The sequence below is a fragment of the Oncorhynchus keta genome, chromosome 34, assembly GCF_023373465.1.
Source record: "Oncorhynchus keta strain PuntledgeMale-10-30-2019 chromosome 34, Oket_V2, whole genome shotgun sequence".
In the NCBI taxonomy this organism is placed as follows: domain Eukaryota; kingdom Metazoa; phylum Chordata; class Actinopteri; order Salmoniformes; family Salmonidae; genus Oncorhynchus; species Oncorhynchus keta.
In genome coordinates this window covers 63210487-63225552 of record NC_068454.1, presented here as the reverse complement: position 1 = coordinate 63225552, position 15066 = coordinate 63210487, and the positions used below count along the sequence as shown (strand labels likewise).

The window sequence follows — 15066 nt, the reverse complement described above, 5'->3', positions numbered from 1 at the left end:
ATGTGTAACTCTGTCTTGTTGTTTTTGTCGCACTGCTTTGCTTTATCTTGGCCAGGTCGCAGTTGTAAATGAGAACTTGTTCTCAACTGGCCTACCGGGTTAAACAAAGGTACAATTTTAAAAAGTACAAATCTGAGATTGTCCACGATACTTCCGCGATACGGATTGAATTCAGCCCTGAAAGCTTTCAGACTCACATAATGAAGCACTTGGGATAATTATAAACAGAAATTCTTGATGTTCTTAAACAGAGCAAACTGGATGTAAATGTGTGCCAACCATTCACGCTTGAACTATGAATGACACAGTGGTACTGCCCTCACCCTAATCTAAATCATTTAGAGCCTGCACACACACACAGACAGAGACACACACACAGACAGAGACACACACACAGACAGAGACACACACACAGACAGAGACACACACACAGACAGAGACACACACACAGACAGAGACACACACACAGACAGAGACACACACACAGACAGAGACACACACAATTTTGTTGACGTGTTCTATTTGGTAAATAAACCCTCTTCCATTTCTCACCCGCCCTTCTTTTCTCTCCATCCTTGATTTATTTCCTTTATGCTTCTCTCATGGCCTTTCTCCACTCTTCCCTTATCTGGCCATTTCATCTGTCACCATATCTTTCACTGGCTGCTCTTCTCTTTCCTCTCCGTATTCCATTACACACGCCTTATTGTTTCCACTACTACTACTTCCCCTCTTCGTCTTCATCTTCATCTTCCTGTTCTTCCTCTTTCTTCTTCTTCTTCTTCTTTTTCTCTCCTCTCCTTTTTGCTCCCCTCTCTCTCTCCATCCCTCCTGCTCCATGCAGGTGTAATGTCCAGGACTACATCTGGCACAAGGGTTCCCGCTGTGAGTCGGTGGTGACAGAGTTCCAGGTGCTGTGTCTGACCATCGGGGCGTCGGCCCTCATGGTGCTGCTGCTTTTCATGATCATCGTCTGCTTCGCCAAGAAGCTCCACGTGCTCAAGACCGAGAACAGCAAGCTGCGCAAACGCAGGTAAACTTACAGCGAGGGCCTGGGGAAACCTGCACAAATATAGGGGAGTCTATGGACCAGATAAAACCAGTTAGCACAAAGGTGTAAGAAAACCAGGAAAAACCAGGCAGAGCAACCAGAGATCATAGAACCCATGGAAAACTGTCTGTGCAAATGCAGGTGAGCTTATGGACTAGAAAAACCAGCTCTTGTATTCTCACAGCATATGTATGTGACACTCACTATCAACAAAGCTTAGCATTTTCTGCACTTTTTAAAATGATCATATTTAGTATTCGAGAGAAGGGAGGGAGGGAGGGAGGGAGGGAGGAAGGGAGGGAGGGAGGGAGGGAGGGAGGGAGGGAGGGAGGGAGGAAGGGAGGGAGGGAGGGAGGGAGGGAGGGAGGGAGGGAGGGAGGGAGGGAGGGAGGGAGGGAGGGAGGGAGGGAGGGAGGGAGGGAGGGAGGGAGGGAGGGAGGGAGGCTGGACTGGAAAGAGGAGGATGGGGGATGGGTCACAAACAAGAAGAGGCGATAGATAGAACAGACAGAGGGGGAGAATTGGATGGATCAGATAAAGGGGGGAGGATATTAAATGACCGAAGGAGACAATGAAGGAATGCGGAGGAAGAGGAGGGGGCGGAAAACACGATGACAAGATAGATGAGAGAAGAAACGCAGAAAGAGAGAAAAGATAAAGCAGAGAGAGAGAGAGAGAGAGAGAGAGAGAGAGAGAGAGAGAGAGAGAAAGGGAGGGATTGAGTTTGCATTGAAAGAGAACAGGATGAGGATAGATAGAACGAGTGCAGTATGAGATGCGGCTGTGCCTTCGCTAGTCGTTTTGCCTAGCAACAGTGAAGTCATGTAGGAGGGTGGATGCTTCCATCAGCAATGCACATTTCTTAGCTGAGGATGATGATGTTAGCATTATGATGATGATGAAGGAAAGTGGAGCAGTCAGTGCGGTGGAAAGCGTGCTGATGGCTAGCGCGCGGTGCTAGCTGAAAATAGTGATGTCATTGCTGCTCTGGCTCCAGCTGAAAGTAGGGCAGTCTGATCAGGAGTGTATGAGAGGGGAGGGGAGACAAGGCAGGGGAGATGAAGTTGACCTACATGCAGCTGTGCGACCTGGGGGTGTGTGCACGCGTGTGCACGCGTGTATAGGACACTGCTGATGAGGCTCATGTATACACGAGACGCCCACCTCTCTCTCCCTCCATGTGCTGCAGATAATTGCAGTGGCCTGCACAATGTATGTGCCGCAGTCAAGATGAGGTATGCTTCCCTGTCAGAGAGAGAGGCAGAGAGAAAGATGGAGCGAGAGAGAGATGGAGGGAGAGAGGTGCTGGGGAAGGTGGGGAAAGAGAGAGGTCATGAATGGGAGGAAGGGGGAGAAAGGGAAGGAGAAATAGTAGGGATTGAGGGAGGGAAAGAGAGAGAGAAAGCGAGAGGGGTGACAAGGGTGGCAGAAAGTGAATGGCAGAGAGAGAGACAGAGAGAGAGATGCAGGTAACGTTATCTTTGCAGAGAGGAGAGTGTGTACTGGCTGAAGAGCCAGATTAAAACTGACACACCCTGGCTTTAGTCCCTTGTCTCCTGGGCCACGGCTTAGCAATCCCTCTCTGATGAGGAGAGGGAGAGAAGGAGATCGAGAAGAGACTGAGAAACTCTTTCCAGCCTGCAGACGTTTCGAGAATAACATAAAATGACAAATGACTGTTTGGGAAGTCTGTTTTGGATATCAAGTTTCTCCAAGTTTTTAATTGGGTACACAAAGTGAATCACAGTGCTTCAATGGTAGGTCAATGGTGAGTCATTGTTGCCTGTTTGGAAAGTACCTCTCATTTTTGTTTTCAGTTGCAAAACATTTTGCTATACAGTGTGCCCTATTGAATGCAACCCAGGATTGACTTTCAGTGGAAATAGCTATAGTCTACTTTTGATTCACAGCTGATTTGTTGCATCACAGAGGGTATATGTCTGTCTGTCATCTGCAAACTGAAGTCTTACACTTGCACTATACTGTAACTAACACTGCTCTCTCTTGCTTGTTCTCTCCCTCCTTCCTCCTCTCCCCACCTTCTTTGCCCCCTGTTTTTACATACTTTCCCCTCGTCCTTGAATCCTCCCTATTCTCCGTTCATCTCTCTTTTTTCTCTTCTCTCCACCTCTCGCTGCATCCTCTTTTTCAATCTCCCCCTCCCAATCGACACTCTCCTTTTCCTCCACAATGTGACCACTCCTACTTTCCTCCTCGTTTAATCCTCTTTTACCTGTTCTCCCTGGTCCCCTCACTGTCCTCCCTGTCCTCCCTTCCTCTGGTCCCCTCACTGTCGTCCCTTCCTCTCGTCTCTGGTCCCCTCCCTGTCCTCCCTTCCTCCCGTCTCTGGTCCCCTCCCTGTCCTCCCTTCCTCTGGTCCCCTCACTGTCGTCCCTTCCTCTCGTCTCTGGTCCCCTCCCCTCCCTGTCCTCCTCGTCTCTGGTCCCCTCCCTCCTCCCTTCCTCTCGTCTCTGGTCCCCTCCCTGTCCTCCCTTCCTCTCGTCTCTGGTCCCCTCCTGTCCTCCCTTCCTCTCGTCCTGGTCCCCTCCCTGTCCTCCCTTCCTCTCGTCTCTGGTCCCCTCCCTGTCCTCCCTTCCTCTCGTCTCTGGTCCCCTCCCTTCCTCCCTTCCTCTCGTCTCTGGTCCCCTCCCTGTCCTCCCTTCCTCTCGTCTCTGGTCCCCTCCTCCCTTCCTCTCGTCCTCCCTGTCCCCTTCCTCTCGTCTCTGGTCCCCTCCCTGTCCTCCCTTCCTCTCGTCTCTGGTCCCCTCCCTGTCCTCCCTTCCTCTTGTCTCTGGTCCCCTCCCCCTGTCCTCCCTTCCTCTTGTCTCTGGTCCCCTCCCTGTCCTCCCTTCCTCTCGTCTCTGGTCCCCTCCCTGTCCTCCCTTCCTCTCGTCTCTGGTCCCCTCCCTTCCTCTCGTCTCTGGTCCCCTCCTGTCCTCACTGTCCTCCCTGTCCTCCCTTCCTCTTGTCTCTGGTCCCCTACCTGTCCTCCCTTCCTCTGGGTCCCCTCCCTGTCGTCCCTTCCTCTTCCTCTGGTCCCCTCCCTGTCCTCCCTTCCTCTCGTCTCTGGTCCCCTCCCTGTCCTCCCTTCCTCTGGTCCCTCCCTGTCCTCCCTTCCTCTGGTCCCCTCCCTGTCCTCCCTTCCTCTCTCTCTGGTCCCCTCCCTGTCCTCCCTTCCTCTCTCTGGTCCCCTCTGGTCCCCCTTCCCACTGTCCTCCCTTCCTCTCGTCTCTGGTCCCCTCCCTGTCCTCCCTTCCTCTCGTCTCTGGTCCCCTCCCTGTCCTCCCTGGTCCCCTCACTGTCGTCCCTTCCCCTCGTCTCTGGTCCCCTCCCTGTCCTCCCTTCCACTCGTCTCTGGTCCCCTCCCTGTCCTCCCTTCCTCTCGTCTCTGGTCCCCTCCCTGTCCTCCCTTCCTCTCGTCTCTGGTCCCCTCCCTGTCCTCCTCCTCTTCCCAGCAGTAAGTACCGGCCTCCATCGGAGCAGCACAATGATAATTTCTCCCTGTCCACCATCGCTGAGGGCTCCCACCCAAATGTAAGGAAACTGTGCGACACCCCTCCTAACGTCCCTCATGCCCGTGCTTTGGCTTACTATGATAACATTATCTGTCAGGTAACGTGGTTCTCGTCTCTCTCTCACCCTTTTCTTCCTTCCCTCCTCCGCATGGGCTTGAGTGTCACCTCTCCGGGGTACAAGGCGGGTGTTACAGTGGGGGCGTTCTCCTTCGCTATGGGACAAGTCTACAGGCGTAGTACTACTCCCGGTTACTGAGGCAACACTGTTACCATAGCAACAACGTGGCTGTAAAGTCTACTGTGCATTGCTTATTGTCAGTTATTGGTTGAGTTTTTTTGTTAGCTATTGATCCCACTTGAAGGTGACACAAAAACACACATGCATGTACACACACTGCAGATGTGAAATAAGTTGATCTTACCTATACATCTGCCTGACCCGGTGGTGTGGTCAGTTCTGCCTATCTGCCTAGGCTAAGACTTGACCAAGAGAGAACTCCTATAGCCCTCACTGTAACCCCCTCCACCCCATCTATCCCTGATCTGCTCTCCCTTCGATCGGTATGTCACTGCATGCCTGCTCTATCGCTCACATGGTGCCCCCCCCCCCCGGTGGCCATGTCAGCCGCTGCAGCAGCCTGTCCGTCGCTCTGCCTCTGTATCTCTGTCCGTCTGTTTCACTCGTTTATCCTGACTTGGGCTGGATAGGTTAGAAAAGTGAAGGTCTCTTGATTGGTCGATAATAGAGCTTTGGGGCATTAAATGCATTTAGTTTATGGGGTTATTATCAGGTTGATAGCGGATGGTGTGCGAGATGTGTGCACGGTGGGCGGGGCTATTAAGTCAGGTTAAGCATTTGAGATGCAATGTCCCCCTGCTGCCTGTAGGTGGCGGGGAGAGTATAGACCTAGCTGCACAACTAACGGAAGCATGGGGTAGCATAGCGCTAACATGGTCGTAGCAGCATGAGTAGAAGTAGTGCTACGACATAAGATCTCACAACTCATCAAATAGTTCTGGTCGTCGTACTTGGTATAACCACAAGCAAATTGCTTCACTTAGCTTTCTTTTGCTCGTTTCTTTGTTTGTTTGTAGATGCAGTGTTATTCTTCCTTCCGGGTAATTGCGATAATGTTTCTGTAAATATAATATAGCGACAACTTGGGGGGCATCATATTGCAGTGGTTCATACCATGATACAGAACACTACTAACCGTAACCACAACCCAATATCATCCACAACCAAATAAAACACCATATAACACCCCCATCTTCCAGACATCTTCTAATCACTGAAACAGGATAGCTCTGCTCTTTGAGTCTCAACCTGGGTTTGCAGCTTAGCTCTACAGCTCTAAGTCAACGTATTAGTACATCTCTCTATCCATAGGAGTTCATATAGAGCACCAGGATAGAGTATCTGGAAAAAAGGTCCATTAAAATACTATGTAGATTCATCTGCAGAGAACAGTCAACACCATAGAGACATACTTCTTACTAAAAAACCTCAGAAAACATAAATTAATATTGTGAATAACCAATACCTCAAATCCCTCCATCTAGTTCATGAACTAAAACCCCTGTGTTTCTATGTCAACACGGTACCCCCAGAAAAGTTTCATCTAACATTTACTATGGTAATGTCAAGGCCACAAAGCACCATCGTTACTGAGACAAATCCTTCAGTGTCCTTATATGGGCAAGACAGTCTCTACCTCTCAATGTGAGCTGGGAATATCAGCTATCATCCTTAGGAAGTTCCCCTTACTAGGTCTCTCCTCTCCTCTCCTCTCCTCTCCTCTCCTCTCCTCTCCTCTCCTCTTCTCTTCTCTCTCTCTCTGAGGATGTTATGTATATAACCCTCTTCCCCCCCTTCAGAAAACCATGAGCAGATACACTTGGGAGTGTAAGACCAAAGAGGAGCCCGACAGTGAGGTAAGATAACCCCCCTCAGATGGCCCGTCCCCCTCTTCCTTAAACGGCTCTCGTTGTACTGTGACCCTGTCACTCACCCTCTCTCAACTCAACGGACCAATCCACGGCCCCAAACTTGGCTAGTCAGAACCAAGTGCTGTTACTTCTAAGTGCTGATCTAAAGTCAGTTTTTAAGTTAAGTTAGCCATTACCTCTTAATGGATCATTTCCGGATTCGAGTAAATGCTGATTTTAGACATGATACATATCTTTACATATTGTGGGCTCTTAAAATAACAACTACGAAATAAACAGAATTTAAAATGTGAAATGTACAGTCTTATCTAGGTTAAATGGCACAGAGATAAGCATTGTAGCAGTCCAGTAACAGTACGATTTTGTCCTTGTAGTGTCCTTCAGAAAGGGGATATCGACCCTTCCCACATGAGTTCTTAGCAGAAGAGAAAACACTGCAGTAGACTGAAACCAGAGGAATCTCGTTAGACAGAGACTCTCTCTTCAGATAAACACACGGTCAGAAACGGTACACACTCCAACATGTATAAAAACACAATCATATATGCAGAAACACAGATAATACAACTAGAGAGTGAAATATTGTTGTTGGGAGAATAGTTTCTCTATTTTCAGCATTACATGGACCGAGTGCAGTGGATTGTATCCGTTTACCCTTAATCTCCTATCAACATTAATACTTGTCATTTTATGGACCATGCTGGTTTACAGCATATATTGTGTCAATTCCATTCTAACTCAGTCAATTGACAAAATGATAAAGATGATAAGTAAACGTCTATATTTAGAGTAATTCATACGTGTATATGTTTATGTGCTATGTATTGATTGAATTAATATTACATTGATAAAGTGATTATGATAGGATTGTACTGATACTTAGCAACATGTTTTCATAATACTGACATGTCCTTGTAATGTTGACATGCCAGTCCTGTGCTGTGGATTAAAGTCCCGGGATGTATAGTACCGGTGTCCCTATTGTCCAGTCCTGCCCCGTAGGCTGTGCTTTGCTGTGCTGTGCTGAGCCATACTGTACTGTGCCGTGCCAGTGAAGACCATTGAGGCTCTCTATCTATCTGTAACAAATCGTTTGACTCAGTCCTGTCCCACCCTCTTCGTGTCCTTCCTCTACTACGCATACACAGATACACACACACACACACACACACACACAAAGACGCAATTCCAGACACACTCACATCAACTCTGAACACACACACACACAAAGTTGTTGTTCCAGACACACTCACATCAACTCTGAACACACACACACACACACACACACACACACACACACACACACACACACACACACACACACACACACACACACACACACACACACACACACACACACACACACACACACACACACACACACACACACACACACACACACACATACAGACACAGAAACACACACACACACACATACAGACATAGGCATAAAGCAGGAAGGATACAAAGATCTGTCCATGTTTCATCTTCATCTCAACACCCCGTATATCTCTGTTTCAAAAACTCCCCACAAAGTCCCTCTCACCCTCGTTCCCCAATACAATGGAAAACAACAGCAAACAAACAAACACATTTTCCAGTTTCACGCTGACGGAAGGAAAGATGGCCCCTATCCTGTAACCATGGAAGTGACGTATCCCCACGTCCTGCCCGAAGTTACTATCTAGGCCATCAGCCAATGGGTAAATGCTCTCGCCATCCCTTTTGTGTGCCATTGAATAACAAGCATTCAGCTCTGTTTCGTAATGGCACAGCCCTCAGGGTCTGCAGTGCGCGTGCCTGTGTGTGTGTGTGTGTGTGTGTGTGTGTGTGTGTGTGTGTGTGTGTGTGTGTGTGTGTGTGTGTGTGTGTGTGTGTGTGTGTGTGTGCGTGCGTGCGTGTGTGTGTGCGTGTGCGTACCTGTGTGTGTGTGTGTGCGCGTACCTGTGTGTGTGCACGTGCCTGTGTGTGTGCGTGCGTGTGTGTGACTGTGTGTATATGCGTGTGTGTTTGTATATGTGTGTGCATGTGTGTGTCTGTCAGTCAGCCTGAGCACAGGCAGACACTTCTACCTCAACACAGCAGGGTCGATGAAACTATGCAATATTAATGAGGTTAACAGGCTAGGAATATCAGGTTCAAATGAATGCCAATCCATTCTTGTTCTTGACCTTAATTAAATGCAGCCAAAAGGATGATTTGAAGTGAAACAGAGTTGTCTCCTAATGCATTGTTTTTCCAGCTCCAGCTGTACTGTAGGTATGTATGAAGGTGGTTCCACGGACAATGTGTTTAACGCCAATGAGGGCACAGCTCATGGTGTTTTAATTGGGACAGTAGCGAGGTGAAGGGGGCTGGATGAGTGATGGAGGGGGGGTTCTTGCATGTGGTTTTGCATGCGCTTCCCGGTTGGACGGATGGGGTGCTTGTTGGTGGGTTATGAAGGGTGGGAGGGAGTCGCTCATACAGTTCTCCAATCACCTCTATGTCACTTCAACCAAAACAAATGTGCAAAGAGAGCATGATGTTGAAACAATTGGATAGCCACGGCCAACGTACATGGGTCTTTTTTACAGTTAGCTGACTCACAGCTCTCTTCCATTGACGGATAGTCAGGTAGTGTGAGGATAATATCGGATTTTGGGATATTTATATCCAAACAATATATTAAATGGGATTACAGAGAGGGATGGAGGGGAGAGGGGTGGTAACAGGTGGAGTTAGAGGCTCTAATATTTGAAGATGTTAAGATGGTATTTCAGATATTGTCATCTCTTTAAGGGAATGAAAATATGCAATAGCAGTGGTCTGTCTATAAGGGTCTATAAATTGATTGGTTGAAGGCCATCTATTGGCCAATGCTGTGACAGTCCCAATTACAGGATGCAACAAAAGACCACATGGTAGACCAGAGGGAGGGTTTGGTTTATAACCGTTTTGTGCGGTCTGACTGAGTGGGCCTAACTGTGTTTTCTCCTCCCTCCGTCCATCTGTCCTCCGTCCCTGGCAGGATGATCCTAATGCCCAGAACAAGCTGGAGGACCCCGTGAAGGCCCCGGTGCCCAAGGAGGACGACTCCCTGAACATCCACAACTCCCTGACCCCCAAACACGAGAACCACAAGGTACTGGGCGAGGAGAACTCCTCGGAGGTAAACTCACTGCAGAACAACATGATGTAGAAGCCTGGGTCCGGATGAGAGCTCCAGTCCTGCTCTCTATCCCAGCCACCACGCCTACAACTGCTACCACCAGCCAACCACCGTCTACAACACGGCAACACTGCCACCGAGCGGCCCACGCCGCTGCAAAAAAAAACCCACACCACCCCAGCTGAAACTCCCCCTGACCTGCCACCGCCTATAGCGACCCCTTACGCCCAATCACGCCCCCCTGCCTCGCTGCCCTGCCCCTTCGTTGCTGTCACTCTGCTCCCCCTTACCCCCTGCCCGCACGCACATACACACACTAGAACACACAAACCGACACACCAGAACACACAAACACACACATATATGTACATACACACACTCACATATACACTCATAATTCCCCTGCCTGCATTGGTGTATTTTGTAAAAAGAAAAAAATCATATGGAGTTTTAAAAAAGAAGTTAAACATTGTAAAAAATATAAAAGTTACTGAGAGGTTTCAATGTTTGTCTGACTAATTAAGTGAGTATGTATAAATATATGAAAAAAATGCTTGGATTGATATAAAAGAAACAACACAATGTGTCTTCGTTTTCATTGATGTGATTTCTAATCCTTTGATGTACTTGTTTTATTTTGTACTTTTTTGGGAATACAGACTTCAAAACAGAGAACAAAATCTGAGTTGTTGAAATAAACCTTTTTAACATGACACCTTTGTCCCTGTGTTTTCCTGAACAAGACTGTCCCTTTCCCTCTCCAACTCTTGCATGGCTTATTACATCTTGGTAGCTCCTTAGGTTGCGCTCACACACACACACACACACACACACACACACACACACACACACACACACACACGCACGCACACACACACACACACACACACACACACACACACACACACACACACACACACACACACACACACACACACACACACACACACACACACACACACACACACACACACACACACACACACACACACACACACACACACACACACACACACACACACACCTGCAGCTTGCATGGATCCTGTAGTTTGCGTTCTCACAGAACTGCAGCTGTAACACACAAAAAGAAAACTCTTCTCTCACCACTCATGCCAAACACACAAATAACTATCTTTCTTCCTTACACACACACGTGCACACACACACACACACCCTATGTTACATTCCCCGTTCACACGTCATTTTTCATACCGGACAGCATTCTCAATGAGTCTCAAAGGAGGCCTCTCCGATGCCATGCCTTTGTCGGAGTGATCATTGAGAGAGTTCTAGACTGATTGGACAGAGTCTGGTATTGTAGGGCCCTTCTCAGGCTGTGGGACCTTTGGTTGCGTGGATGGGGGATGGAGGAACCCTTTCCCATCAATAGGGACAGAGAAATATTCAAACCACTACAGAGGAAAAGTTTGGCTATGGGAATGAACAGCAGACAAGCAGCTACAACAGCACTTAACACATTCTCTCTATCTCTCCCTCAGTCTCTGTAATGTCAGAGAACAACACAGCACACGTGGTTCAAACGAGAAGACCTATTGGCTTTGCACCTTTCTCAGACAAAATGTTTACGCTTTGCACAAACACACACATACACACACTGAAGAAGGTGTAAAGCTGAAACGTTTGTGTGTCCTTGGGATGGACAGGGAATATAAAATCACTCAACCTGCATGAGCTAGAGCTCAGCAACTTGCTCCTCAATTGTGCCTGGGTTCGAGCCTTGGTGTGAGACCAATCAGGAGAAAGTGGTACTTGTTATGGAACAGCTTGACGTCTGTTACATTAGGGATTGTTATTTGGCATTTTAGCAGACCGAACAACTCTCCAATGAATCTGTTATGATTCTACCCTCATCTCTTTCATTTCCACTTTATCTCCAATCAACACCAATGAAACTTGATGACTCCCTTCCCTGGGGGCCACTCTGGGTTTGACTGTTTGTGTGTGTTTCTGTGTGCATGTGTATGGGGGTGTGTGTGTATGCATGCATGCGTGCGTGTGTGTTCAGGCTTGTCTCTGGGAAGAGAGAGCACAGTGTCCATCACACCACAGGACAAGAGGTGATGGTGTGGTTGAGAGAGCTGGGCACTGAGATAGAGGTCTATCTCTATTCCTCTAAAACCCGTTCGCCCTTTCGAAATATATTTTTATACAGCCCCCCACCCCACCCTCTTTCCCTTTTGTTCCCTTTATATCTCTTTTTCTGGCATCAACCTCTCTCCCTCTCTGTCTGGCTTATTCCCCCTCTCTCTCCAGAAAATGTTTCACATCGTTCCCCCAGCCCTCTCTCTCCTCTTCTCTCTCGCCTCTCTCCTATCGCTCCTCTCCTCCCTGTTGCTGGAGGGTCTTTACAAATGCAGCCTCAGACAGAGGGGGCACCGTTGCCATGGAAACCAATTCTGTCGCTTTGGTCCAAGCTTGAGAGGACCAACTCAATGACCTCACCATTCCTTTCTTTCTTTCTCTCTTTCTTTCTTTCTCTCTCTCACACACACACCTACACACACACGACTACACACACGCACACACACACGATTAGAACAGCCAGACTGTGTCGCATTGTGCTGAGACTCAGAAAATGATGTATAATAGATATATTATACATCATTGACGTTAAATACACTGATTCCACATAACCCCCTTACAATACTCCCCCTCTCTCTCTCTCTCTCTCTCTCTAGCTGACATTAACACCACTTTGTGTTCTTATAGCATTTTTACACCGTTCTGACGATGAATGCACTCCTGCTCACCTTTACCAAATCATTTATCTGGAGAGGAGAGAGGAAGGACACACTTCAGGTAGGGAGAGAGGGGTAAGGGGGGAAGAGAGGGCACAAAGAGGGCGTGTCAATATTTTTCTCTGCCTCCCTAAGCCTGCTGGGATGTTGGATTCATCCGCACACTGCCATTGGCTGAGGATGTGGTGGAACGATGGTGTGTGAATTCCACAGGGAGCCTCAGGATTGGCCAACGCAAACACATACACACACAGACAAACATACATGCTCGCACGCACAGTCACGAGCGCACACATACACACCCGAAGCACACAAAATTGCACAGAGTCAAAGTATACACAAACACACAGACTGGCAGAAAAGCTCATAGAGCAGCTGGGAAGTGTTAAAGCTTAAAGGCAGGGTGTGGGTGGGTGGGTTATGTCTGATGGAAGTGTTAAAACTAAAAGGCAGGGTGGGTGAGTTATGTCTGATGGAAGTGTTAAAACTAAAAGGCAGGGTGGGTGAGTTATGTCTGATGGAAGTGTTATAACTAAAAGGCAGGGTGGGTGAGTTATGTCTGATGGAAGTGTTATAACTAAAAGGCAGGCTGGGTGAGTTATGTCTGATGGAAGTGTTAAAACTAAAAGGCAGGGTGGGTGAGTTATGTCTGATGGAAGTGTTAAAACTAAAAGGCAGGGTGGGTGAGTTATGTCTGATGGAAGTGTTATAACTAAAAGGCAGGGTGGGTGAGTTATGTCTGATGGAAGTGTTATAACTAAAAGGCAGGCTGGGTGAGTTATGTCTGATTGAAGTGTTAAAACTAAAAGGCAGGCAGGAAGTGTTATAACTAAAAGGCAGGGTGGGTGAGTTATGTCTGATGGAAGTGTTATAACTAAAAGGCAGGGTGGGTGGGTTATGTCTGATGGAAGTGTTATAACTAAAAGGCAGGGTGGGTGAGTTATGTCTGATGGAAGTGTTATAACTAAAAGGCAGGGTGGGTGAGTTATGTCTGATGGAAGTGTTAAAACTAAAAGGCAGGGTGGGTGAGTTATGTCTGATGGAAGTGTTATAACTAAAAGGCAGGGTGGGTGAGTTATGTCTGATTGAAGTGTTAAAACTAAAAGGCAGGGTGGGTGGGTTATGTCTGATGGAAGTGTTATAACTAAAGGCAAGGTGGGTGAGTTATGTCTGATGGAAGTGTTATAAAAAAGGCAGGGTGGGTGGGTTATGTCTGATGGAAGTGTTATAACTAAAAGGCAGGGTGGGTGGGTTATGTCTGATGGAAGTGTTAAAACTAAAAGGCAGGGTGGGTGGGTTATGTCTGATGGAAGTGTTATAACTAAAAGGCAGGGTGGGTGAGTTATGTCTGATGGAAGTGTTATAACTAAAAGGCAGGGTGGGTGAGTTATGTCTGATGGAAGTGTTATAACTAAAAGGCAGGGTGGGTGAGTTATGTCTGATGGAAGTGTTAAAACTAAAAGGCAGGGTGGGTGAGTTATGTCTGATGGAAGTGTTATAACTAAAAGGCAGGGTGGGTGAGTTATGTCTGATGGAAGTGTTATAACTAAAAGGCAGGGTGGGTGAGTTATGTCTGATGGAAGTGTTATAACTAAAAGGCAGGGTGGGTGGGTTATGTCTGATGGAAGTGTTATAACTAAAAGGCAGGGTTGAGTTATGTCTGATGGAAGTGTTATAACTAAAAGGCAGGGTGGGTGTGTCTGATGGAAGTGTTAAAACTAAAAGGCAGGGTGGGTGAGTTATGTCTGATGGAAGTGTTATAACTAAAAGGCAGGGTGGGTGAGTTATGTCTGATGGAAGTGTTAAAACTAAAAGGCAGGGTGGGTGGGTTATGTCTGATGGAAGTGTTATAACTAAAAGGCAGGGTGGGTGAGTTATGTCTGATGGAAGTGTTAAAACTAAAAGGCAGGGTGGGTGGGTTATGTCTGAAAGGCAAAAGGCAGGGTGGGTGAGTTATGTCTGATGGAAGTGTTATAACTAAAAGGCAGGGTGGGTGAGTTATGTCTGATGGAAGTGTTATAACTAAAAGGCAGGGCGGGTGAGTTATGTCTGATGGAAGTGTTATAACTAAAAGGCAGGGTGGGTGAGTTATGTCTGATGGAAGTGTTAAAACTAAAAGGCAGGGTGGGTGGGTTATGTCTGATGGAAGTGTTATAACTAAAAGGCAGGGTGGGTGAGTTATGTCTGATGGAAGTGTTATAACTAAAAGAGGGTGGGTGGGTTATGTCTGATGGAAGTGTTAAAACTAAAAGGCAGGGTGGGTGAGTTATGTCTGATGGAAGTGTTATAACTAAAAGGCAGGGTGGGTGAGTTATGTCTGATGGAAGTGTTATAACTAAAAGGCAGGGTGGGTGGGTTATGTCTGATGGAAGTGTTAAAACTAAAAGGCAGGGTGGGTGAGTTATGTCTGATGGAAGTGTTATAACTAAAAGGCAGGGTGGGTGAGTTATGTCTGATGGAAGTGTTAAAACTAAAAGGCAGGGTGGGTGGGTTATGTCTGATGGAAGTGTTATAACTAAAAGGCAGGGTGGGTGAGTTATGTCTGATGGAAGTGTTAAAACTAAAAGGCAGGGTGGGTGGGTTATGTCTGATGGAAGTGTTAAAACTAAAAGGCAGGGTGGGTGAGTTATGTCTGATGGA

General features: G+C 47.4%; 1 protein-coding gene across 8 annotated transcripts in view; it reads left to right on the top strand.

Moving 5' to 3' along the window:
* LOC118367514 (chondroitin sulfate proteoglycan 5-like) overlaps window positions 1–10380 on the top strand; it is a 40775-nt gene extending 30395 nt beyond the window's left edge. The window contains exons 3-6 of one of the 8 annotated variants that reach the window (XM_052494386.1): window positions 845–1033; window positions 4510–4585; window positions 6445–6501; window positions 9527–10380. In XM_052494386.1, the coding sequence (XP_052350346.1) occupies window positions 845–1033; window positions 4510–4585; window positions 6445–6501; window positions 9527–9697 (493 nt within the window). In that variant the 3' untranslated portion in view covers window positions 9698–10380. Of the gene's footprint in view, window positions 1–844; window positions 1034–4506; window positions 4664–6444; window positions 6502–8117; window positions 8220–9526 lie in introns of all 8 variants that reach the window. The other 7 variants (XM_052494385.1, XM_052494391.1, XM_052494389.1 and 4 more) reach the window with 7 other exon arrangements.
* Window positions 10381–15066: the final 4686 nt, after the last annotated feature.